General features: G+C 49.9%; 1 protein-coding gene across 2 annotated transcripts in view; it reads left to right on the top strand.

The window, feature by feature from the left end:
• The window catches only part of Lrp5 (low density lipoprotein receptor-related protein 5), a 101,761-nt gene that overhangs the window by 60,085 nt on the left and 16,465 nt on the right, over nucleotides 1–25,211 (top strand). The window contains exons 8-16 of one of the 2 annotated variants that reach the window (NM_008513.3): nucleotides 3,775–3,991; nucleotides 6,197–6,486; nucleotides 10,622–10,848; nucleotides 12,091–12,275; nucleotides 13,980–14,303; nucleotides 16,263–16,462; nucleotides 21,007–21,215; nucleotides 22,309–22,499; nucleotides 24,057–24,266. In NM_008513.3, coding sequence (NP_032539.2) covers nucleotides 3,775–3,991; nucleotides 6,197–6,486; nucleotides 10,622–10,848; nucleotides 12,091–12,275; nucleotides 13,980–14,303; nucleotides 16,263–16,462; nucleotides 21,007–21,215; nucleotides 22,309–22,499; nucleotides 24,057–24,266 — 2,053 coding nt within the window. Of the gene's footprint in view, nucleotides 1–3,774; nucleotides 3,992–6,196; nucleotides 6,487–10,621; nucleotides 10,849–12,090; nucleotides 12,276–13,979; nucleotides 14,304–16,262; nucleotides 16,463–21,006; nucleotides 21,216–22,308; nucleotides 22,500–24,056; nucleotides 24,267–25,211 lie in introns of those variants that run through there. The other variant, XR_388250.2, reaches the window with a different exon arrangement.

Genomic DNA, 25,211 nt, shown 5'->3' with positions numbered 1-25,211 from the left:
CCAGTCATAGCCACTGCCCATGCTTCTGGTCCCCAGCCTCTGGGGACACTCTTCACCTTTCTGTCTCTGTGACTGGTTTTCTGGGTATACTTCCTATAACTAGACTTCTCGATGCACCTTTTATGTCCGGCTTTGTTGGGAACATATTCAGGCTCTGTGCTGCCCCGTGCACACTTTCTCCTCTTCTGTAGCCAGTCACGTGACTGTATGGGACACGCCTTGCAGTGTCTCCTCAGTCCTTTGCTCTTGTCCATCTGTCAGGAATGAGATTCCTGTCTATTCATGCACACATTTTTTGTCTGAATACAGTTTCTTCCTTCCCTTGAGTGTATGTCTGGTAGAGGGATTGCAATTTAGGTGGCATTTAAAGTATGATTTACTTTACCAGGGACCAATAAACTCTTCACAGTGGATGCCGTAGTTCATGATCCTGTCAGAAGCCTTTGAGAGTCTGAATTCTCTGCTTGCTGTCGTCCCCCCCCCCCCCCCCCCGTGTAAGCCATAGGTTCACATTAGGTGTTTTCCTTCTCTCTGCACCAATCCAAGTAGAATCTCTAGTTGCTGAACTCTGCCCACCTGCCTCTCCTCTTGAGACCAGCCACTGTGACAGCCACCAAGCTGGCCATGCTTTCTGTCCCATGCAGTCTGCTCCCCATCCTAGAAAACCTATCTCTGGGATCTTCTCTTGGCCCCAGCATCTCTGGGTCTGGAGTTTCCTGAACTCTGCTTGGATCTGTGCCCTCCTTTGGGTCAGAATGGGATGTTCTCTGAATCCCCCCCCCCCCCCAGCCCAATCCTGCCTGGTTTGGGAATTCATGGAAGTGTGTGACCCCAGGGAAGGTGGCAGCTGCAGAATTGGTCCCATGGGAAACTTGAATGACAGCCCCTCCTTAGGCTCAAGGGTCTAGGGAAGACCAGAGACCACCTGAGCTAATTGTGCAGATGTGTAGCAACTAGTCATGATGCTAAAAAGAGGAGCTGGGGATGTAACTTCCTAGTGCTCGAGTATGGCCCTTAGCATGTACAACACACACAGCCACCATAGGACATTTCTGTAATTTCTATTCCCACATGTTAGAGCAGGTAAGAACTGCTTACTCTCATTTCTTCCGGGTCTAAGAGGACCTGTGATCCTTACTAAAGGATGACATGAGGTGTGGTCCCTTAGTCACACAGAGGCGTTCCCCCTGGGAAGCTCTGCCACTGTGCTAGCCCAGATCCAATCTTGTCCTCACCCTGGGTGTGGCTGGACCTGGCCGAGAAAGCTCTGGCCTCTTCTCATTTTGCTTCAGGGCAGCTCAGGAGTGGGAGCCAAGGCGTGGCCACCAGGTATCCGCCACCCGTTTTCCCCAGTTTCTCTGTGGGCTTCTTTCACTGTTCTAGAATGGATCCAAGTAAAGTGTGTTCCTACTGCAGCTCACTTTACCATGCTTGCAAAGTTTAGTTTGATCAATAGGACTAGGGATGTAGCTCGGGTGATAGGATGCCTGTCTGTCGTGCATGAGCTAAACATGGTGGTGCACACCTGTGATCCCAGTGTTAGCAGGCAGAGGCAGGAGGAGCAGAAATGGTGAACTGGAAGCCAGCTTGGGCTATATGAGATCCTATCTCAGGAAAGATAAGGAAGGAAGGAAGAAAAAAAAAAAAGAACACAACAGGGGCAAGGCAAGATGGCTCAGCAGGTGAAGTTGCTTGTGACCAAGCCTGTGATAATTATGTTCAGAGCCTTGGAACCCACATGATGGAAGGTGAGGGCTGATTCCTGATTCTCCTCTGACTTCCATACTCAAACTGTGGCACATGCACTCACTCACAGGGAGGTGGGGCAGAGGAGAGGGTGCAGGGATCTGACTGCTGGCCGGTTAACCCTGGAGCAGTGTCTTTCCTCGGGTGGGGCTTATTTTATCCCAGTCCCAGTTTGGCTTGTATTGTGGAATTAGTCACTAGGTAACCCAGAGCCCTGCTTGTCCATCTCCTCCCTCACCTGCTCTTCCTGAGTCTTTCTCCCCCAGGAGGGGGAGCTCCCTGTGCTAATGGGTTGTGCTGGGGTCAACCATTCCCCCAGACGGTTTACCCATAGCTGGTGGCCTGTGCACCACCTGTGTGTCTTGTAATGGGAACATAAGGATGAACTCTAGCAGGGAAGTGGTTGTCAGATGCACTAGGGAGGCAGAGGCAGGCAGATTTCTGAGTTCAAGGCCAGCCTCGTCTACAGAGTGAGTTCCAGCACAGTCAAGGTTACACAGAGAAACCCTGTCTTGAAAAACAAAACAAAAAACAAAACAAAAGAATGGACTCTGGGCTGTGTGAACTGAGGCTATTTGTTACTGCCCTCTGTTGGTCACTTAACACCATTGAGGCACCTAGCTCAGCCCTAGCTGCAGCCTCCAGCCAAGACCCTTCACACCTCCCGGAGCACCTGCCCCTACCTAGTTCTCAGCAGCTCTGATGGTCTCCAACTCTGAATGGCTATAGATTGGAGCCCAGCTTTGGTCTTTAGTTTGGTCTTTCCGATGCAGGAGACTGAGGCCCATGGGCTGCAAAGACTCATTCAAGGACATTCAATAAAAGATCATGGGATAGAGTGGGGGCGACCCCTGGCAGTAGGCGGCGGAACTACACTGTCTTACCTGCTGCTCTTCACCTCTTGCTGTGAACTGTAGCAGTACAGTATTCAGTGCTAGGCCTGCCTTGTAGTTTTTGCTGTCTGTTCTCCTGATGAGCAAGAAGTACAGCCTTGCTCAGGAGGCCAGCCAAGCTTTGTCTGTAATTACCTGGTGTGTTTCCTCATCCTTTTCTCTGTGCCTGGGATGTCACCATTGCCACTGCTGATCTTCGTGGGTCACCAGAGTCCCACTCATCCTGTGGCTTTAAAAAACAACAACAACAGGGGGCTGGAGAGGTGGTTTAGTGCTTAAGAGCACTGGCTGCTCTTCTATAGGGTCTGAGTTCAATTCCCAGCAAACACATGGTGGCATCTGATGCCCTCTTCTGGCACACAGGTGTACATGCAGATAGAGCACTCATACATAAAATAATTAAAAAAAAAAAAAAAAAAACTAACAACAACAAGAAGAACACCCCAACAAAAGGAGAGTCCTGGGGCTCATGATGGTCTTGACATCGTCATGTAGCTGGGAACGACCCTGACCTTCCTTCCACCTCCTGAGTGCTAGGATCATCTGCGTGCTCTACCAAGCCTAGCTTCTGGTGTGTGGGATCATGCCAGGTGTGCACTGTGCCAGCTGAGCCACACCCCAGCCTAAATGTTTGTTTTAATCGGCATAGTCTTTTCTAGAAGAAGACTTGGCTCTTCTGTGCCAGCATGGACAAGGAAGGAAAGGACCGCCGGTCCGTGGGGTTTGATTTATCACTAGAGGTGCCCAGAAGGGACAAACCTGCCCAGATTGTGGTTTGGCCTGGCCCTTTGAAACTGTGCTGTATGCCTACCCAGGGCCTAAGCAGACGTTGCTAATAGATCCCAGGAAGCCTTCCCATAGAGCTCGCCCTGTAAGTAGTCCAGGCCCCCACTCATGCCTCATCAGCAGTCAGGGAGAGAGGACTCTTGGCCTGTTCAGTGTGCACACCAGACTACAGAGGCTGTAGGACATGGGAAGTGTCACTTGTCTGGTAATAGCTGGCCTCTTGTGGCACTTGGTTAGGTGCTGATAAAGAGGAGCCTCTGGGGCAACTTGAGCCTGAGGCAGGCCCCAGGTTGGTTCTTGGTTGGTACAGCCCCTGCCTATCCAGACTCCCGTTTTTGCCCTCACACAGGTGATCAACATAGATGGGACAAAGCGGAAGACCCTGCTTGAGGACAAGCTCCCACATATTTTTGGGTTCACACTGCTGGGGGACTTCATCTACTGGACCGACTGGCAGAGACGCAGTATTGAAAGGGTCCACAAGGTCAAGGCCAGCCGGGATGTCATCATTGATCAACTCCCCGACCTGATGGGACTCAAAGCTGTGAATGTGGCCAAGGTTGTCGGTGAGTCTTGGAGCTCTGAGCCATGGCTCCACTTGGCCAGTTGGCCCCAGGAAAGGTGACAGGATCAGACGTGGGCTTGGTGTCCAGAAGGGTGTTTCACTCTAAGGATGGACAAGACAGGAAATGGTGACTGGATAGGTGAGAGTAGGGGTGGCCAGGAAGAGAGAAGGGAGTGGTCACGGATTAGCTGTGTTGGGAATAACTGTGGCTGATGTGTCACTTCTTGCTGAATGCCAGGCCTTGGTAAGAGCTTCAGTGCCTGAGGCCAGCTGTATGCTAATGCTAGTGTCCTCATGAACACTGGGGATGGAGGGACAAGGCCATTTGAGGAACAAGTGGAAACCTGGGACTCAGTGCATCTGCCTTGCTTTTGTCATCGAGCCTGGCTGTGATTCTCAAATACACACCTTTTACCTGACAGGCAGGATGGTAAAAGAGTGTACTTTCTGAGGACTCCAAACGTGGGTCTGTATGGTGGGGACCAAGGACCGTTTGACGAAGGATGGGCTCTGTTCCAGTCTGCCACTCCCATGCTTGGTGCCACACCTGGGCCATGCTTACACGTCTCAGGTAGCCTTTGTCTAGTAAATAAATGCAGGAATAGCCCTCAGTGGTTTGGGCCACTCTTATAGTCAGCAGGTAGGTGTGGTGTTTAGAGAGCTGCCTCAGCCTGGAGAGTGGCTCAGGAGCTCACAGTGCCTCCTGGTCTCCTGGAAGACCCAGGCTCTGTTCCCAACCCAACCAACTGTAACTTCAGCTCCAGAGGCATCCGATGTTCTCTTCTGACTTTCTTCAGCATTTGCACACATGTGACACACACACACATAATAATAAAACAAGAAAACAAAAGAAGACAAAAAAGGAACCAAATCTATGGGCTGGTGAGATGGCTCAGTGAGTGGAGGTGCTTGCCGCCAAGCCTGATACCCTGAGTTCAATGCTCAGGTCCCACATGGTGGCAGAAGGCACCAATACCTAAAAGTTGTCCTTTTACCTTCACATGTGTGCTATGGCATGTGCATTTATGTGTGTAAGCATGTCACACGTACACACATGTAGGCACACAAGCAGGCACACATGCAGGCACATGTACATCCACATATATCACGCATACACCCATACATATTGCATTCACATGGGGACACACAAGTACACATGTGTATACACTCATACCGCACACTCACATACACATGTGCATACACACAGGCACAAGCACATACGCTCATACATACCACACACAACCACACACAGTAAATGCGACCGAGCTGCCCGGCTTTAGCAGTAGGAGGCAGGTGGTTGAGCTTGTATCTGCAGGATCAGGCAGGGGGTGCCTGGCAGAAGAAGAGAGACAGCTGAACAAAGACCCATCAGGGAGGCAGCATGGGTGACCAGCTTGTATGTCCTGTCACTGTGGTAGGCCACATGGCAACCTGCAGGGCTGACAGGCTTCATTTCACCAGCCACCTGTGAAAATGCAGCTGGCACGTGCGGGCACCGAAGGCCAGGTCCACCTGCGTCTATTGGGAAGCAATCCTGCCCGGGCTGCCAAGTCAACTTGAGAAGCTGCCCCTTCACCCCGTTTGTTATCGATAAGGAGAAGAACACTCCTTTTGTAGTTTAAATTCTTAACATAAGTTGCTAAGGCTGTAGTTTGGAAGCAGAGTAAGATAACAGGCTGGCTCAGAAAAAAATGACTGATACCTTCTGAGTGCTCTAATCAAAGACAGATGTCATTGGCTGGCCATGGCACACCTGCATTTTATAGGTTGCTAAGGGAGTCAGTGAATTAGGGAACATTCTGGAAGAACAAGAAGAACCAATGTCATCAGGTTAGGCATTGAGGAGGAGCAGTTGGCGAGAGGTTGAGTTGTGGCACCATCGCTTGATGGGCTGATGTAGCTCAGGCTGGGCCATCCCTCGTTTGCAGACGATGGTACCTTGAAGCCTTCTGTACTCAGTTTCCACTATTAACAGATGTGGTGCCCTGAGACTGGGGCCTGGCAGTGGTAGGGCTCTGTTGCATTGTCGCTGATAACTGACTATAGTAGATGAGGCTTTGGCTGCTCCCAACCAGACTTTCTTTCACTCCTCCTTCCGGGGTCCCCTTTTGGTAGGTGGCAGGAATCCAGTCACACACAACTGTGAGCTGGTGCTCCTCCCCTTTGACAGACTGCTGTCGTTCAGAGCTGTGCATTTGCCTCACAGGAACCAACCCATGTGCGGATGGAAATGGAGGGTGCAGCCATCTGTGCTTCTTCACCCCACGTGCCACCAAGTGTGGCTGCCCCATTGGCCTGGAGCTGTTGAGTGACATGAAGACCTGCATAATCCCCGAGGCCTTCCTGGTATTCACCAGCAGAGCCACCATCCACAGGATCTCCCTGGAGACTAACAACAACGATGTGGCTATCCCACTCACGGGTGTCAAAGAGGCCTCTGCACTGGACTTTGATGTGTCCAACAATCACATCTACTGGACTGATGTCAGCCTCAAGGTACCTGGCATGAGGTTGTAAACGCCTGCAGCTTTCTATGAGGCCTTGCCTGTGAAGCTGCTGCTCAGGGCTCCATGCTGCTTGGTTTTGTTTGTTTTTTAAGAACTGTCTATTGTATTAGGGCTAGAGAGATGGCTCAGCACCTGAGGATGCTCCCTTCTCTTCCAGAGGGTCTGAATTTAGTTCCCAGCATTCCCATCAGGAGGCTCACTATATCCGATACTTCAGCTCCAAGGGATCTAGTCTCCTCTTCTGGCCTTTGTGGGTCCATAGTGCACTTAAATGCACTTAGGCACACACAGGTACACATCAGATGGTTTTAAAAATTAAGGACCAAAGGAGTGGCTCAGTGGTTAAGAGCATTGGCTGCTCTTCTAGAGGATGGATCTAGGGTCGTGATTCCCAGCACCCACATGGTATTTCCTGACAGTCCAGTTCCAAGGGATCCAGTGCCCTCCTCTGGCCCTGGCAGGTACTGCATGTACAGACACATTCAGACAAAACACCTTAACATAAAGTAAAAGTCAATCTAAAAACCATTTTTTAATTTTAATTTTTTTCTGAAATGGGGTTTCTCTATGTAAGCCTGGCTATCCTGGAACTCATTCTATAGATCAGGCTGGCCTCGAACTCAGAGATCTGCCTACCTCTGCCTCCTGAGTGCTGGGTGTGTATCACCACTGCCTAGCCCCATTTTTTTAAAGTTAAAACTTTAAGACTATATGGGGGTTGGAGAGGTTGCTCAGTGGTTAAGAACGCTGACTACTCTTCTAAAGGACCAGGGGTCAATTCCCAGCAACCACATGGCAGTTCACAACTGTCTGTAGCTCCTAAGATCTGACTGCTCACATAGACATACATGCAAGCAAAACAACAATGCACATAAAATAAAAGTAAATATTTTTTAAACATTAGAGTATTGAGACTAAGGAGATATTTTAGTGGCCAGAAAGCTTGCCATGCAAACAGCAAATTTAAGAACCAGGGTTGGGATCTGCTGGTGGGCATGGCAGCCTGCCTGAGATCCCAGCCTCTGAAGGCAGAGGCAGGGTGTAGCTGTCTTTGGCTACTTTGTGATTTTTCTTTCTCCTACTCTTTCCACTCTTTCAACACCCTAACACTAGATAGGAGAGGGAACAAAAGGATAGAGGAGAGAGGCAAAAGATCCCTGAATAAAGTCAGGGGCTGGAAAGAGGGCTATGTTATCATTAGACTACTTCCTGCTGATTAGCGACATCGAGTTCCATGGTGAAATTTTGACCTCTGTCAGATATCTTCTTCTTTCTTCTTTGTGACTACTTAACACAACTATCAATAACCAACAACCTTCCCTGCCTCATGGTGCCCTAGCCTTTTATACCCTTTAAAAAGTTCCCAGAATTCCAAATGTCAGACAGTCACAGAAATTATGTGTAACTGGCAAAAATTACAGCTGTGCTAGAGCATGAGGCAAATCATAGTCAGCTGCTGTGGACAGTCTGAAGCAGCCCCATATCCCACATCTATGATTAAAATGAAACTATATTATAATATTTCTGTGATTTTAAAAGAAAGCAAAATTCTAAAATTGTCACTAGAGCAGGGGATCCCTGTTGCAAGCTGGCTAGCTAGACTGGTTGTATGGCTCCGTTTTGGTTTTAGTTAAGAGACTCTGTGCCATGAGTAAGGTGGAGGAATGATCGGGAAAGACTCCTAACACCAGCTGTGAGCCTTTCTGTACATGCATATATATGTGGACACACACACAGACAAAGGAATTATAGTATCGAATATAACTCAGTTCAGGCTGATAAAATATCAACACACCTCCTTTTGTTTGTTTCTGTGTTTTTTCCGGGCTGGGGCAGGATTTTTTTGTGGCGCTCTAGCTGACCTAGAACTTACTACGTAGATCAGCCATCCTTGAACTCATAGAGATCCACTCGCCTCTGACTCTTGAGTGCTGACTCTAAAGGTATGGTGCCCACAGTTTAATAAGCAAATAGGAATGTCTGTGTGGTAGGTCCAGGTGACATGCCCATTTAAAGTGCTGTAGGAAATGCTTGGTGAGCCTTGGCACTGCCCCATGCTCTCCCATAGCCGTTTACCTCACAGCTGGTCCCACTCACAGTGTGGGTGTCATTGTTCTGGATGGGGAGCAGGGAGGAGACCTGTCTCCTAAACGGGGCCTGTGGAGTGTGCTGATTATGTAAATGGTTGTCCTGGGATATCGTGGTGCCTGTGTGTTTAGGAGCTGCCTGTGGCTGTTCTTGTGCCGTCAGGCTGAGGAAAGCGGCTACATCTGGGAGGTGAGAGAAAGCTGAAATGCTCTTTGTTCTTTTTGTAAAAGTTGGCTGATCTCTGCTCTAATTCATTAGATAACTAACCCACTTCAATTACCTTTCTTAAAAAAACCAAAATCAAGCTAGAGAGATAGCTCAGTGGTTAAGAGCTCTGAATGCCCTTCCAGAGGACACAGGTTCAATTCCCAGCACCCACATGGGGGTTCACAACTGTTTGTAACTCCCAAGATCTGATACCCTAGCACAGGCATACATGCAAACCACCAATGTACATAAAACAAAAACAAAAAAACCCCAAAATCAAATCATTTATCGTTGTTGGGTATAGTGGTGCATGACTGTAGCACTAGTACTTGGGGGTCTGAGGCAAGAGAATTGTGAATTTGAGACCAGCCTGGGCGATCCTGTTCCAACAAAGGAAGGTGGGGCCAGGGAGGAAGCGAAGAAAGAAGATCACCCACATCTTACGTTACTGTTTATTTCTTGTGGTTATTTACTTATTTATTTTTAATGCTTATTTTTATTTATGTCCGTCTGTGTTATATACACTGGTATCTGTGGCGATCAGATAAGGGTGTCAGGTCCCTTGGAGTTGGAATTATGGGCAGCTATGAAACACCTGGCGTGGGTGTTGGGAACCCAGTTCAGGTCTCTGCAATAGCAGCAGGCACTCCTGACAACTGAGCCATCTGTCTACTCCTTTCCTAATTCTTATTTTGTTTGTTTGGTTTTTTTTTTTTCTTTTTTTTTTTTAAGACAGAGTTTACCTATGTAGTCCTGCTGTCTTAGAACTCACTCTGTAGACCAGGCTGGACTCCTGCCTCTGCCTCCCTATGCTGGGATTAAAGGCATGCACCACCACGTCAGGGATTTTTTTGTTTTTTAAAGATGTATCTATTTTGTGTGTGTGAGTGTTTTGCCTATTTGTATGTGTGTGCAACACATGTGTGCAGTGCCCTTGGAGGTCAAAAGAGTGTGTTGGATTCCCTGAAACAGACTTATAGATGCTTGAAGGTCATCATGTGGGTGTTAGGAACTGAACCCCTGAGATCCCTCCAGCCACGCCCCCTTCCCTGATTATTAACAGCTCTTAGAGCATTTCTTCTTGTTTGAAAAATTCTTTGCTGTATATATACACACCCACAGAATTTTATTTTACTTATGTATGTTGTGGAAAATCTCCAACCCCAATAAGCCCATGCAAGGAAAACCCAGTTGTGTATTTATAAACCGCACGCCTATATTGGGCAGATATATACCGTTTTCTTCCCCAGCTATGAAATCCTGCTACTTGCAGTGTCTCCAGGCCATGCACTTCTGCTACATCTTCCTTCCAACATCTCTCCCTCTGTCCTCCATTTGCAGGCTCTTGCAACTCCCCCCCCCCCCCCCCCCGCCTTTCTTGTACGGAGAGCCAGCCTCCTCACTTTCGCCCAGCGATTGGCTATTTGTCATCTTTCTTAGCCAATCAGATAATTAAGATGTATGTGTATGTGTGTAGTCCTATGACTATATGAGCACATGTATGTTCAGTGCTCCCAGAGGCCAGGGAGAGGTCAGATCCCTCTGAAGTAGATTTGCCTGAGTTTGTGAGCTGTCTGACGTAGGTGCAGCGCCTGGCCTCTAGTTCTCCTGACTGAGCGAGCAGCAAGTGCTCTGAGCTGCTCAGCCATCTCTCTGTCCCAGCCCTTTATGTTCTTACTCACTCCCAGATTCAGGTGTGATTACAAGTGTTTTTAAGCCTCGTGATAAAGGTCATCTTTTTTATATTATAGTCATCTGTTTGGAGACTCGGCTCTGTCTCCTGGGTCTGCTGGACCCTCACATGGCCCTTTCTTTCCTCATCTTCGCAGACGATCAGCCGAGCCTTCATGAATGGGAGCTCAGTGGAGCACGTGATTGAGTTTGGCCTCGACTACCCTGAAGGAATGGCTGTGGACTGGATGGGCAAGAACCTCTATTGGGCGGACACAGGGACCAACAGGATTGAGGTGGCCCGGCTGGATGGGCAGTTCCGGCAGGTGCTTGTGTGGAGAGACCTTGACAACCCCAGGTCTCTGGCTCTGGATCCTACTAAAGGGTAAGGGCTGTTTTTGTCTGTCGTATGATGCAGGCCCCTCCCGTCTGTCCACAGGGCCTCTGCCTCAGAGTGGCTGGCCCCACAGAGCACCTGGTGCTTGCCACTAGCCTCAAAGGTGCCAGGGCTGGGAGGATCCTAGAAGATTATCTTTCTCATTCTTAGAGGGGAAACTTAGGCTAGCTAGCATTGACGCTGCTGTCAGGCACTAATGTAAAAAGGCAGAGACAACGTCATTTGTAACACAAGCATTGGAGAGCCAGACACAGGCAGATTCTCAGGTTTGCTGGCTAGCCAGTCTAGTCAAATCGGCAAGCTCCAGGCTCAGTCTGTCTCAAAATATGACAGAAAAATCAGTGAGGAAGATACTCAGTGTTAAGCTCTGGATGGACACACACATACACGCACATGTGCACGCACTCACACATGCATGTCTGATGCCAGCTCAGGCCTCCTTTCTGCAATGGTGACCAGCCTGCCCTTCATAGATGGCGCTGAGGCACTTGGATTTATGACTGTTCAGAAATGTTGGTTTGCAAGCTCTTGGCCTTGGCCTAAGATCCACCTAAGGAGGAGCCCCACCTTGGGAGCTGAGGCCTGGTGGGCCAGGTCTGGTCTTTTCTGGTGCTAAAAGACCCTTTTGGAGCAGGGCACATACTCACTCTATAGAGCATCCACACTGCCATGGGGACAACTGAACCCTGCCTGAAACAGAAGCTGTGAGCTCAGGATGGCAGGAGGAAGACAAAGGACCAGGTGCTAGCAAAGGCCAAGAAAGTCTTCCAGATCTTAGAATGACGGTGTGGGCAGTCTTTCCAGATGTGCAGGGGCAGAGGAGGAGGGGCCCTTCTGTGCTACTTTAGCACTGGGCAGGTTTTCACTCTTGAGAGAAGGGACCATCATCTGGACCTGCCCACATCTCTCTCTATTCCGTGAGACACACCAGCACTCGGCCGGCTTAGTGAAGATGTCGCTTGCTTTAGCAGTTTAGTCTGATGGCTTTTCTGCATGTCCTGTTTGGCTGCACGTGGGTTCTTCCCATACCCTGAGAAGAGTCAGCAGTGTGGAAGAAGCTAACCCGAGGTCTGGCTCCTCCTTACTTACTGGGGAAACATCACTGACCAGCTTCCCCCAGGGCAAGAGGGTTAAGTCTAGGAGGTGTTGGTTCCTCTCTGCTGTATTCTCTGTTTAGCAAGGATTCAACTAAGCTGGCATGCCCCTCTCCCCTTTACTGGTATCTTCCAGCTACATCTACTGGACTGAGTGGGGTGGCAAGCCAAGGATTGTGCGGGCCTTCATGGATGGGACCAATTGTATGACACTGGTAGACAAGGTGGGCCGGGCCAACGACCTCACCATTGATTATGCCGACCAGCGACTGTACTGGACTGACCTGGACACCAACATGATTGAGTCTTCCAACATGCTGGGTGAGGCTGGTGACCTCGGAGGTGGGGTGAGGGCTGAGTGACAGGGCTCTCGCTTCCCCCTCCTTATGCATGCCAGCCTGCTCTGTCCAATGAGTCACTTGGCATCACAAAGGCAAAGACACAGGATTCTTCCCCTCTCCTGCGGCATGTCCCCATCTAGCCCTGGTATCCTTACTAGGAACGTGTTGGGAATGGATTTCCGGACTCTAGGTCCCAGCCAAACCCTGAGCCAGGACTGGTATTTTACCTTCTACCACATGATGGTGCTTTTTATTGGAGGGAAACTGAGGCTAGGTATGTAGTAGGGCTTGCTTGATATCACCCTGCAAGGACTCTTTAGAGCTTCCCAGGCCTAGATTTGGCCTCCACCAGCTAGTAGCACCAATTCCTTCTGCATCCAGACCCCTTTCTAACCTATGTATTTAAAAACTAAGCTTTGAGTACATGATACTTTAAAAATCTGGATATTTTTGTATATGTTTTTACTTTTTAGAAATAATGTTTGGTTGGGCTGTGGCTCAGTTAGTGGAATGCTTGCCCACCATGCGTAAAGCCCATGGGTTCAATCCCCAGCACATAAACTAGGTGTGGTGGTGTAACTCATACGCCCAGCACTCAGGAGGTGGAGGCAGGAGCGTCAGAAGGTCAAAGTCACCCTTGGATATATGAGGACTTTGAATTCAGTCTAGGATACGTGAGACTGGATGCATGGATGCATGGATGCATGGATGGATGGATGGATGGATGGATGCATGGATGCATGGATGGATGGATGCATGGATGGAGAGCTGTTTTTGAAACTTAACTTTCCTTTAAGTCATACTGTATACAATTTTCTGCTTTTTTGTGACCCCCCTATATACGACAAACATGTTTTCACATCATAACCTTGTCTTTGTTGGTACCATATGTGCCATGATTAGAACATGGGCTTACAGCTCACAGGCTGTAACATGAAGATGTGCAGGGATGGACCTGTGCCTGGTCGAGAGGCTTTGAGATCCTCTAGGCTCCTTCCTGGCCTGGGACCTTATGCTCTGCTCTGCCAGACTTGTTCCATGTCTCTCTCTGACTCAGGGCTCACGCCTGTTGTATGCTGGGTGCATCAGTGTGCCACACCCTAGTCAACAGGTAGCAGAGGAAAATAGGTCTGCCAGTCCACTCTGTCATCTGCTCTCGGAGGGGCTGGGCCTGACCTTTGAGATCTCAGATATCTGTTCTTTTCCATTACTCTGAGTCTCCATGGGGATGCTATAGCCATGTGACTGTGGGGATCAGGTATAAATGGCCTGTGTGCTCAAATAGGTAAGATGGAGTTAGGCATGCTGACTCAAGCCTAGAGTCCCAGCAGTTGGAAGGCTGAGGCAAGAGGATCATCATGGGCCAGCTGAGGCTACACAGTGAGTTTTCTAGACTTCCCTAGGCTGTAGAGTTGAAATACTGTTGGAGTAAACAAACAAAGGTCCTGTCTACTGAAAGCTCTCCTGTGAGTGTCTTTTGGCTGATATCCAGATTTCTCTCTGAGGACGATGGGTAGGCTTGCCACATAGGTAGGCAACCAGTCTACCTATGCATGAGGCTACTCAGGCTTCCCTGCTTGGCTGAGAGTCCTGTAAATCAAGGTTGACTGACTCTCCCAGAGGCTCCCTCAGCTCATTGGCCTGCTAGCTCTCTTGCTGACATATGTGCTATGTCCCCGCACAGGTCAGGAGCGCATGGTGATAGCTGACGATCTGCCCTACCCGTTTGGCCTGACTCAATATAGCGATTACATCTACTGGACTGACTGGAACCTGCATAGCATTGAACGGGCGGACAAGACCAGTGGGCGGAACCGCACCCTCATCCAGGGTCACCTGGACTTCGTCATGGACATCCTGGTGTTCCACTCCTCCCGTCAGGATGGCCTCAACGACTGCGTGCACAGCAATGGCCAGTGTGGGCAGCTGTGCCTCGCCATCCCCGGAGGCCACCGCTGTGGCTGTGCTTCACACTACACGCTGGACCCCAGCAGCCGCAACTGCAGCCGTAAGTGCCTTGATTCCCACTTGCTGCACGCACCAGGCCTTAGCCCCTGAGCCACCACTGTGGCTGAGATTCTTCCAGCCACCAGAATGGCTCCTGAGTCTGTGTTCTTGATGCTATAAGCCTGCACAACCCCGTGTTGATTGACCCAGTAGGTGTTACTTTCATGGCGGGGAAAGTGAAATTCAGAAGGCCAGGGAATGACTTCCCAGTAGCCCTCTGAGGACAGGTGTGTCTTGTCAGCAGGCGCCATGGTGATATGATATTGGCAGCGAGCCAGATACAGACTGGCCTCCAGCTAGAGCTGGACAGTCCCTGAGGCCTCTGCCATCGGGTCTTGTGCATCACCCATACGTAGCACGGCTCTGCTGCCTTTCCCTGTTGAGCCGGTGAGGACCCTGAGATTTGAAAGGGTGGGAAATGTACCTGACCCTGAGCTGGTCTGCAGTGGCCACAGCCAGAGTCACCTCCATTTGTCTGTCTGTGCACTACATGTGTGTAGTGCCCAGAGAAGCAAGAAGCCTTGGATGCCCTGGAACTGGAGCTACAGACAGTTGGTAGATACCACATAGGTGCTGGGAATAGAACCCCAGGTCCTGTGGAAGAGCAGTCAGTGTTCTTAACTCCTGAGCCACCTCTCCATTATTATTATTATTATTATTATTATTATTATTATTATTATTATTATTAATTATTTTTGAGATAGAGTCTTACTATGTAGCTGGCCTGCAACTTGCTATATAGACAAGACTGCCCTCAAACTCGTGGAGATTCACCTGCCCCCTCCTTCTCCCCCTCCCCCCTCCTGAGACAAGGTTTCTCTATGTAGCCCGGCTGTCCTAGAACTCACTTTGTAGACCAGGCTGCCCTCGAACTCAGAAATCCGCCTGCCTCTGCCTCCCGAGTACTGGGATTAAAGGTGTGCGCCACCATGCCCTGCTTGTCCCCGCTTTTCTGAGTGCTGTGTGTCCACCATGCTCAGCTGGGCTGTTCTTGAAGCAGGTAGGGGAGCAGAAGCAAGAATGCTTAACTTCCTAGTGTCTTGGAACAGTGGCTTGGATTTCAAACCACCCACTGTAACACACTGATCCTGGAGGCTGCCTGGTACACATCTGAGTATCATAGTTCCTGAATCTGGGCAGCTGGCCTTGGGCCTCAGGACCTGGGCTCCCTGCCAGGAAGGAGAGCTTGCTTTCTAATCTCTCCAAAAGCAGTTTTCTCCTGTTCTGCTCTCTGTGGGTACCTGTATTCACATCCACACTCCCACACTCCCCACCTCTTGCACACAACTTAAAAAATAATAAAAGCAAATCTTAAAATAATCCCGGGACTGGGGTAGAGTGCTGACCTAGCATGGGCAAAGCAAATGTAGCATGGCATAAACAGGGTGTGGTGGTGCATGCCTGTGGCCCCAGTACTTGAGAGATAGAGGCTCTTAGTGTTTGAGGAGGATGAAGAGTGAAGAGAGTTTGAGACCATCCTTGACGTCCTGGACAAGTTCAATGCCACTCTAGGCTAGAAGATACCCTAGATTAAAAAATAAAATAAAATAAAATAAAGAAAAGGGGGAAAAGGTGTGAATTTATTCAGAACAATCATACAGACTTCTGTGATGATAGCAGAAATAGCCCAGAATCCGTGCCAGCTGACAGTTCTGTGTCCGCTCTTCTCTAAGAGGCCCAGTGTCTGTAACCACTCTGGGTGCCGTATCCCTGGCCCCAGCCTCTCATCTCCCTCTTACTGATGCTTTCTGCTCAGTCTGTTTGTCCAGCTTTTCAGCTTGCTGATGTTCTCTGCTAGGTCTGTCTGTCCAACAGCCTTAGCTGGCTATGCTTGCCACTCAGTCTGTTTATCCAGTCCCTTAGCTTTCACTTGCTAATGCTCTCTGCTCAGTCTGTCTGTCCTGCTCCAGCGCCCTCAGCTTGCTGATGCTCGGCGCTCGGTCTGTTTGTCCCACTCCAGCGCCCTCCACCTTCTTGCTGTTCAGCCAGAAATTTGCCATCAGCCGGATGATCCCCGATGACCAGCTCAGCCCGGACCTTGTCCTACCCCTTCATGGGCTGAGGAACGTCAAAGCCATCAACTATGACCCGCTGGACAAGTTCATCTACTGGGTGGACGGGCGCCAGAACATCAAGAGGGCCAAGGACGACGGTACCCAGGCAGGTGCTCCTGAGGGCAGGGTGTGGGAGGTGCTCTGCCCAGAGCTTGCCCTGCTGGCTTCCAGGCTGCTCCCCTTTTCTGGGCAGGGCTGGTGGCAAACAAGGATTTGGGCTCCAGTTATGTAATTATAGGTGTGATCCTGGCCTTGGACTTACGAGAAACTGGCTTTCCCAGTTGTTGGTAGGGGAAGGGGGTTGGGTGGTAGTGGGTCAGGCTTTATGGATCTTTTGTCCAATGTGGTTTTCTGTTGCTTAGAAACACTACATGCTTCCTTTATTTTATAAGATGCATGCAATTAATCTTTGTGTGTGTCTGTGTTTATGCGTGTGTGTGTGTGGGAATGAGACAGCAGTGTTGGGTGTTCCTCAGGAGCAATCCACCGGGTTTCTCCTTGGGACCTGGGACTCCCTGATCAGGGTGGGATGCTGGCTGGCAAGTCAAAGAGATCTGCCTGTCTCCACCTCTCAAGGGCTGGGATTAAGAAAGTGTGCCACTGTGCACAGCTTCCCAATGTGGGACCTGCCCCTCTGCTCACAGGGCAAGTGCTTTTCCCAGCCATCTCTTGTGCCGCTAATTCTGTAATATAAACTCACAAGCCTGAGCAGATTACCAAAGAGAACAGTTGGGCTTCTGAGACAGAGCCTGGTAGGGTTGGAGAGAGGGCTCAGTAGTTAAGAAGACAGTTTGATTCCCAGGCTGCCTTGGGCATACCCATGGTACAGAGACATGTACAGAGGCAAAACACCTATACACATTAAAATAAATAATAGTAGGAATAACACCCCCGCCCCCAGTGGCACATAGAAAGCAGGTTGGGGTTGTGGGAAGTGTTGGAGCCTCTTTGCCTGGCCAGTCAGTCACTCCTGCATCTGTGGGTGTGAAGCTTCAGGGACTCAGTCTGTGAGCCGTGTGAAATGGTGGCAGGGTGGTCTTGGGAAGCAGGAGGCTCTGACTCAGGTGTGGCTGGATGTGCCTCATAGCACATGAATGGAGATGTGTGCGTCATGCAGTCTTCCTGCATCCACAGGCCAGGACAGCTGTCTGCACTCACCTTTTTTCCATTTTGTGTGTATGTGTGGGTGTGACACGCACGTGCATATGTCCTGTTTGCATGTGTAGGGTGTATCTTTCTGAGCACATGCATGCGTATGCGTGTGTTCTTGACAGTGATGTTGGGAATCTTTCATCTTACTGAGGCAGGGTCTCATAGTCAAACCGATAGTCCTGCTGGTGCGCTTGCTCTGGGATCCCTGTCTCACAGCCTTTATGGCTGTCATGCTCAGCCTGTGTGAATTTCTGAGGCTCTAGCCTGTGTGCGCAGCAAGCTCTTTAACCATTGAGCTGCCTCCTCCATGCTTGTTTTGTTTTTTGAGACAGGTTTTTCTGTATCCCAGGCTGGCCTCAGATTCAGTCTGTAGCATAGGCTGGCTCCTCATCCTCCTGCTTCCTGGCTCCCAGGTACCGGGACTCCTACAGTTGGGTGCTACCTCAACTGGCTTTTTCATTCTTCTTATGTTTCCCTTAAATGAAATTGTGTATTACTGAATGCTAAGCCTGAATTCACTTTAAATTTTTATTATGTTTATTTAACTATTTTGTTCTATGTATGTGAGCAGGTGACATGGTTCAAGTGTGGAGGTCAGGGGAATTTGTGGGAGTCAGCGCTCCTTCCATATATGGATCCAGTGTCAGGCTTAGCAGCAATCATCCTTACCCAGTGAGCCCTTTAGCCAGTCTACTGTGTTCTCCCTCTCTCCCTCTCTCCCTCTCTCCCTCTCCTTTTCCCTATCCCTCTCTCCCTTCCCCTTCCCCCCCTCCCTCCCTCCCCAATCCTCCCCTCTCCATTCCCCCCTCCCTGTCTCTGTCTATCTCTCTGTTTCTGTCTCCCTGTCTTACCCCCACTCCCAACCCCCTCTCTATAGCTCTGGATGTCCTGGGACTTGCTATGGACACTAGACTGGCCTGGAACTCACAGATATCCCCCTGCCTCTGCCTCTTAAGTGCTGGGATTAAAGGCATGCACCACCATGCCTAATTAGCCCAGTTTTCAAATCTAACAGAGTTGAGCTTCTCCCGGTCTGTGACTAGTCCAGGAAGGACCTGCCTCAGGAAGCCTATCACAACAGCCACAGAACCCAGTGGCCCCTTTCCCAATGTATGCTATGGGACAGCTATGTTAAAGCAGAACTTACTCCCATGGGCTGGTTTTCAGATCTCTGGAAATGTAGATTTTTTTTTTGTTAAAAATTAATTAATACATTAATTTGTGTGTACGTGCATGCCTCTGTGTGTGTGTGTGTGTGTGTGTGCCCGTGCATGCGTGACTAGACACTAGTTTGATCCCTTTAAGCTGAATGACTGTGTTTGTTAGTTACTTTTCTGTTGCTGTGATAAAACACCCTGATGAAAATCACTTAAAGAAGAAAGGATGTGTCTCACAGTTCAAAGTTCAGGCTGTTAGAGCTCAAGCTAAGGAGGTAGAAGCAGAACCAGGCAGCTGGTCACATTGTGTCCATAGTCAAGAAGCAGAGAGCTAGGCATGGATGATGGTCACATTGTGTCCATAGTCAAGAGGCAGAGAGCTAGGCATGGATGATGGTCACATTGTGTCCATAGTCAAGAGGCAGAGAGCTAGGCATGGATGATGGTCACATTGTGTCCATAGTCAAGAGGCAGAGAGCTAGGCATGGATGATGGTCACATTGTGTCCATAGTCAAGAGGCAGAGAGCTAGGCATGGATGATGGTCACATTGTGTCCATAGTCAAGAGGCAGAGAGCTAGGCCTGGGGGCACACTTCTAATCCCAGTGCTTGGGAGGCAGAGGCAGGCGGACCTCTGTGAATGGTTCTAGACCACCCAGAACTACTTTGTGAGATATGTCTCAAAACAACAGTGTATCAGCAGAGAGCAGTGTATGCTGTGCTGTCTGTCTGTCTGTCTGTCTCTCTCTCTCTTTTTTATTATTTTTTTACATTTCTTTATTGAGGTATGTGCCATTGCATGCATGCTTGGGGCGGGGTCACAGGACACCTTGTGAGAGTGAGTTCTCTCCTTCTACCATGTGGGTTCCACAGAGCAAACTCGGGTCGTCAGACTTACCAGAGACCCTCTCTGCCTTCTTTTTATGCAACCAGAATCCCAGGCAGGAAATGGCGCTATCCACAGTAGGCTTTCTTGTCTAGGTTAACCCAATCAAGATACTCTCCCACCAGTCTGCCCAGAAGCCAGGTGATCTCCCAGGTAATACTAGATGCCATCAGTTTGACAATTTAGACAAACCACCACAAGGTGTATATGATAAAAATCCTCACTGACCTGTTAGGTTATCAAGTCATAGCTATAGGTTCGACTCTCCTTTTCTTCATATTCTTCTTCCTGTTCATCCTCTTCTTCCTTTCTCTCTTCTTCCTTTCCCTCTTTTTCCTCCTCTCCTTCCTCCCCTTCTTCTTCTGTTAGTGGTAGGTTCGACTCCCCTTCATATTCTTCTTCCTGTTCATCCTCTTCCTTTTTCTCTTCTTCCTCTTCCTTTCCATCTTCTTCCTCCTCTCCTTCCTCCCCTTCTTCCTCTGTTAGTGGTGAAGATAGTGGCTGGTTCTTCAACTCCACGCTGGGCAAGTGGTTCCAGGCTGTCACCTCCCAGACAGTCACCTTGAGTACTATGGATGACTGTAGCTTTTGTGTAAGAAAGCGCCATGGTACAAATCATAAGTCCTGTGACTTTCAGACCCTCCCCTCCCCTTGTCTGCCTCAGACACTTTCCTGCACCACCCAGTCCTTCCCACTTCTCCTTGCCTGCCCCAGATACCCCTTAGCTGCATTTGCCTACCCATCACTCGCTGTACATCCTTGCCTTGCTCCACCCTTTGACCCAAGAGCCTCACACCTGCCCTATGCCCCTTGCCTGGCTCTGCAGCCTGGGTCCCCTCTCCGTGCATAAGAAGAGAGGTATCCCTCTGCTCTCCATTCCTACTCTCCTGGCCACTGAATTAAAAGAACAAGGTTTGAACATCGAAAGCCAAGAGCCTGAGTCCTAAACAGTGGAAATGAAGGGAGAGAGGTTGGGCTTCAGGTCTCATGTCTATCTAGTTGACAGCCTGCCAGTGTCCTCTGGTGGATTCCATCATGGGACCTAGAGTCTGGTGTCCTGTTGGGGCTCTTTCTAGTTTGTTCTGTGTATTCGTAAATGGGCATATCACTAAGATCTAAGTTGAGGGCCATCGTGATGACTCAGTGGGTAAAGGTGTTTGAAATCATGCCTGATGGATGGCCTGGTTTCAAATCCTGGGACCCATGTGGTGCAAGGAGAGAACCAGCTCTCACCATTTGTCCTCTGAACTTCACACGGTGTCGTGAAAGGTGTGCGTACACACATATGCATAAAACCAACCAAATAAATAAACTTGTTTTTAAAAGAGCCGGGTCTGCAAGTAATGCCTCACATGTGTTGAAATCTTAACCTTGAGGCTGACTTGACCTTCTGCTCTCCCTGGGTGTTCATGGCGCATGGCAGTGTGGTGCTAGCTTGGTTTGCTTCTCTCACAGCCCTCCATGCTGACCTCTCCCAGCCAAAGCCTGAGCCCAGACAGACAGCCACACGACCTCAGCATTGACATCTACAGCCGGACACTGTTCTGGACCTGTGAGGCCACCAACACTATCAATGTCCACCGGCTGGATGGGGATGCCATGGGAGTGGTGCTTCGAGGGGACCGTGACAAGCCAAGGGCCATTGCTGTCAATGCTGAGCGAGGGTAGGTGGCCCTAGGGAGGGACGGGTGAGGGCTGCAACCTGCTCAGCCCATGTATTCATTCGCTGGCCCCCGTGTACCTGTAGTGCTGGCCTCGTGGGGGCTAGCCAGTGTTCCCAATGTGGTACCCAGGACCCCCAGCTGCACAAGCTGAAGGTGACGTCTAGGTGGTGGTTTGGGGACCCTGGGGATGTCAACCCTGCTGCATGGGCCTTGTACCAGTCTGTTCAGCTTGATCTTTGTGGCTGCAGGATTCTGCCCCAGACACAACTCAAAGCGCGTCCTTCCTGGGATCCCCCAGCGCCCTTGTGTGCTGGTCCTTGTAGTGCCTTGTTAGTGAGAGACCCTTGGACAGGTGCCCACGAAGCTCAAGAACAAAGCTGAACTTGCATAGAGGCTCAGGCAGGAGCTCACTGGCCTTTAAGTCCTGTGGGGTAGACATGTAAAGCAGGTGTTAGATTGGCAGGGTGTTGTCTATAGGGTTCCCGATAATGATCAGAGCCTGATGTGCCAGTGTTCAAATCCTGACTCCTGCACTTCGCTACCGCAGTGATGGTGGGCAGGTGATGCGGCCTTCAGAGGCTTGGTGTCCCTTTCTGTGATGGTGACGGTGATGTCAGTCTTTCAGCCCATAGATAGCTAAGTAGAGCCTAGCTGCTGGAGGGCGCTGCTCAGGAGCTGTGTGAACACCCTCTGAGGAGGTGGGAACAAATGTTCTGTGGCTACAATGTTGATCCATATACTGTCTCAGACACTTAGTGTCTTGCCACTTCAGGTTTTCCCTCTGACCAGTTGCTTCTCTTTGCTTCATGGCCTTCTCTTTTCAGCAGTTTTCACTGGATTCAGGGCTACCCTCACACACAAGGATTGTAGCTCAATCCTAATATTTTCCAAGACCCCATTTCCAAAGAGGCTCATACCCTAAGTTCCAGGGTGGCATGAATTTCAGGGACACTATTCCCCCCACCATGAGGTATAACCCGGCAGCCTGGAGGACCTGTGAGGTCAGGGGCTGGGCTGGGCCTGCGGATGAGGTGGGAGCTCACAGCGCCCGCCCACTTCTTCCCTGCATCTCCCATGTGCTGTGCTTCCGCAGGTACATGTACTTTACCAACATGCAGGACCATGCTGCCAAGATCGAGCGAGCCTCCCTGGATGGCACAGAGCGGGAGGTCCTCTTCACCACAGGCCTCATCCGTCCCGTGGCCCTTGTGGTGGACAATGCTCTGGGCAAGCTCTTCTGGGTGGATGCCGACCTAAAGCGAATCGAAAGCTGTGACCTCTCTGGTATGCACCCTGGATGTCTCCAGCCACTGAGTCCTCAGTCTGCAACTGTTGGGGGTGACCCTACCGTGCGCTCCCAGCCTTCCTTACTACCAATAGGGGTAGCAGTTAAAATCTTGCTCGGCTTGCTGTGAGCCTGGCATTGTGCTGTGAGCCTGGCAGCTCTGTATTCATATGTAATCCAAATACCATGGGGGCCTGGCTGTGAGCCCCTGGACTACGGATCCTAGTGCCTTTTCTTCTAGTAAAAGCTGTGTGATTGGGGAGGTGGCTCAGTTGGTAAAGAGCTTCCTATGCAATAGAAGGATCTGAATTCTGATCCCCAGCACCCTTATAAACAGCCAAGGTCTATGGCCCATGCCTGCAGTCCCAGCCAAGGACTGTGGCCCATGCCTGCAGTCCCAACAGAGGACTGTGGCACATGCCTGCAGTCCCAGCTGAGGACTGTGGCCCATGACTGCAATCCCAGTGTTAGGAAGGCAGAGTCTGGAGGATCCCTGAGGCTCTCTGGCCAGCCAATCTAGCCAAATCTGTGCACTCCATTTTCAGTAAGAGATCCTGTTTCAAAAAGTAAGGTGGAGAACCAGCCAGATGACTCAGTGGGTAAAGGCCCTTGCCACCAAGTCTGAAGACAGGAGTTTGATCCCTAAGACCCACATGGTGGAAGATGAGAACTTACTCCTCTAGCAAGTTGTCTTCTGCAAGTGTGCTGTGGCATGACCCTCCTCCCCCATGAATAGAAGTAATAAAAATAAAAACTAAGGGTGCTGGAGAGATGGCTCAGTGGTTAAGAGCACTGGCTCCTCTTGCAGAGGGCCTCAGTTTAGTTCCCAGTACCCACATGGCAGCTCACAACCATCTGTAACTCCAGTTCCAGGGGATCCAGTGCCCTTTTCTGGGCTCCTTAGGCACTGTAGGTATATGGTATACAAACATACATATGAACAAAATACCCAATCACATAAAGTAAATATTTAAAGGTCAGGTGTAGTGATCCATGCTTTAATCTGAGTATTTGGGAGGCAGAGGCAGGTGAATCTCTGTGAGTTTCAGGCCAGCCTGGTTTACAAAGGAATTCCAGGACAGCCAAGGCTACACAGAGAGGTCCTGTCTGTCTTTTATTCATTCATTCATTCATTCATTCATTCATTCATTCATACTACATACATATATACATACACACCTTAAATGATAAGATTGAGACTTCTGGCCTTCATATGTATGCACACTTATGTAGATAAATACATCCACATAAATACTGGGCGGGCATGGGCACACACACACACACACACACACACACACACAATGAGTGAGGAGAGAAAGCACCATGCTTACAGAGGCCAGTGATCATGGTGCAGTTAGATGGTATGATCCTGAACCCTAGGCCTGCCCTAGTGCGAGCAGCCTGCTTATATGGTATCTGTCCCAGCTCCCAGCCCTGGAGAGTATAGAAATGCCCCAGACTCGCATGGCCCCTTCTTTAAATATGCATTCTCCTGAGCACAGTGGGTCTGGCCCTTCACTTGGCTGCCACTCATGGAGCCTTTATGCTAACCACAGGGGCCAACCGCCTGACCCTGGAAGATGCCAACATCGTACAGCCAGTAGGTCTGACAGTGCTGGGCAGGCACCTCTACTGGATCGACCGCCAGCAGCAGATGATCGAGCGCGTGGAGAAGACCACTGGGGACAAGCGGACTAGGGTTCAGGGCCGTGTCACCCACCTGACAGGCATCCATGCCGTGGAGGAAGTCAGCCTGGAGGAGTTCTGTACGTGAGAGGGGACAGTGTTTGTGGTGGGGTCTCCTGGGGGAAGGTGAATCAGCCCTACTGGCATCAGATGGGCTGCTGGTGCAAGAGCAGTGTGCCTGAGGAGCTCATGGGCTCAGCACCGAAGGCCAGTGCATGTCCAGATGTCTGCCTCTTCGATCAGTTTGTTTGCTGATATAGAGAAGTACCCAAACATGCTTTTTAAAAAAGTTCTGTCTTCTACCTACCCACCTACCCACACTTCTACCAATATCATTCTGTCCATCCGTCCATCCATCCATCTCTGTCACTTGTCTATATTTATCATCTATTTGTCAGTTTGCCTTTGAGACATAGTTTCTAGGTAGCCCTGGAATTGTTTTTTTTTTTTTTTTTTTTTTTGGTTTTTCGAGACAGGGTTTCTTTGTGTAGCGCTGGCTGTCCTGGAATTTACTCTGTAGACCAGGCTGGCCTCGAACTCAGAAATCCACCTGCCTCTGCCTCCTGAGGGCTGGGATTAAAGGCGTGCGCCACCACTGCCCGGCTAGCCTGGAATTCTTGACAGTTCTCATGAGTGCTGGAATTCTCTGAGCTGGGGGAGGGGAGGCAGTACACATCATGGCAGTGATTGTATGATGAAGAAGGCTACATGCTTCACTGGCAGAAACCCAAGCACAAAGGAGAGAGGTGGAATCCCACTGTCTCCTGCAAAGACACCTCCCCACCCCCACCCCCATGACCCAAAAGCTCTCCACTAGGCTCCTGCTGTTTTGTTTTGTTTTGTTTTGTTTTTGCAGTCCTCAGAGTGAATTTAGGTCTCTGCTTGCTGGATAAGTACTCTACCCTTGAGCTACACCTCCAGTTAGGTCCTACTCCTTAAAGTTCTGCTGCTTCTCAGTAGTGCCCCAGTGGCAAGTACCTCTCCTGGGAAGTGCAAGTCTCTGAGTTTCAATTACCAAAAGAAGA

This window comes from Mus musculus, chromosome 19, assembly GCF_000001635.26.
Source record: "Mus musculus strain C57BL/6J chromosome 19, GRCm38.p6 C57BL/6J".
Taxonomy (NCBI): domain Eukaryota; kingdom Metazoa; phylum Chordata; class Mammalia; order Rodentia; family Muridae; genus Mus; species Mus musculus.
This window is presented reverse-complemented; position numbering and strand designations above follow the sequence as displayed.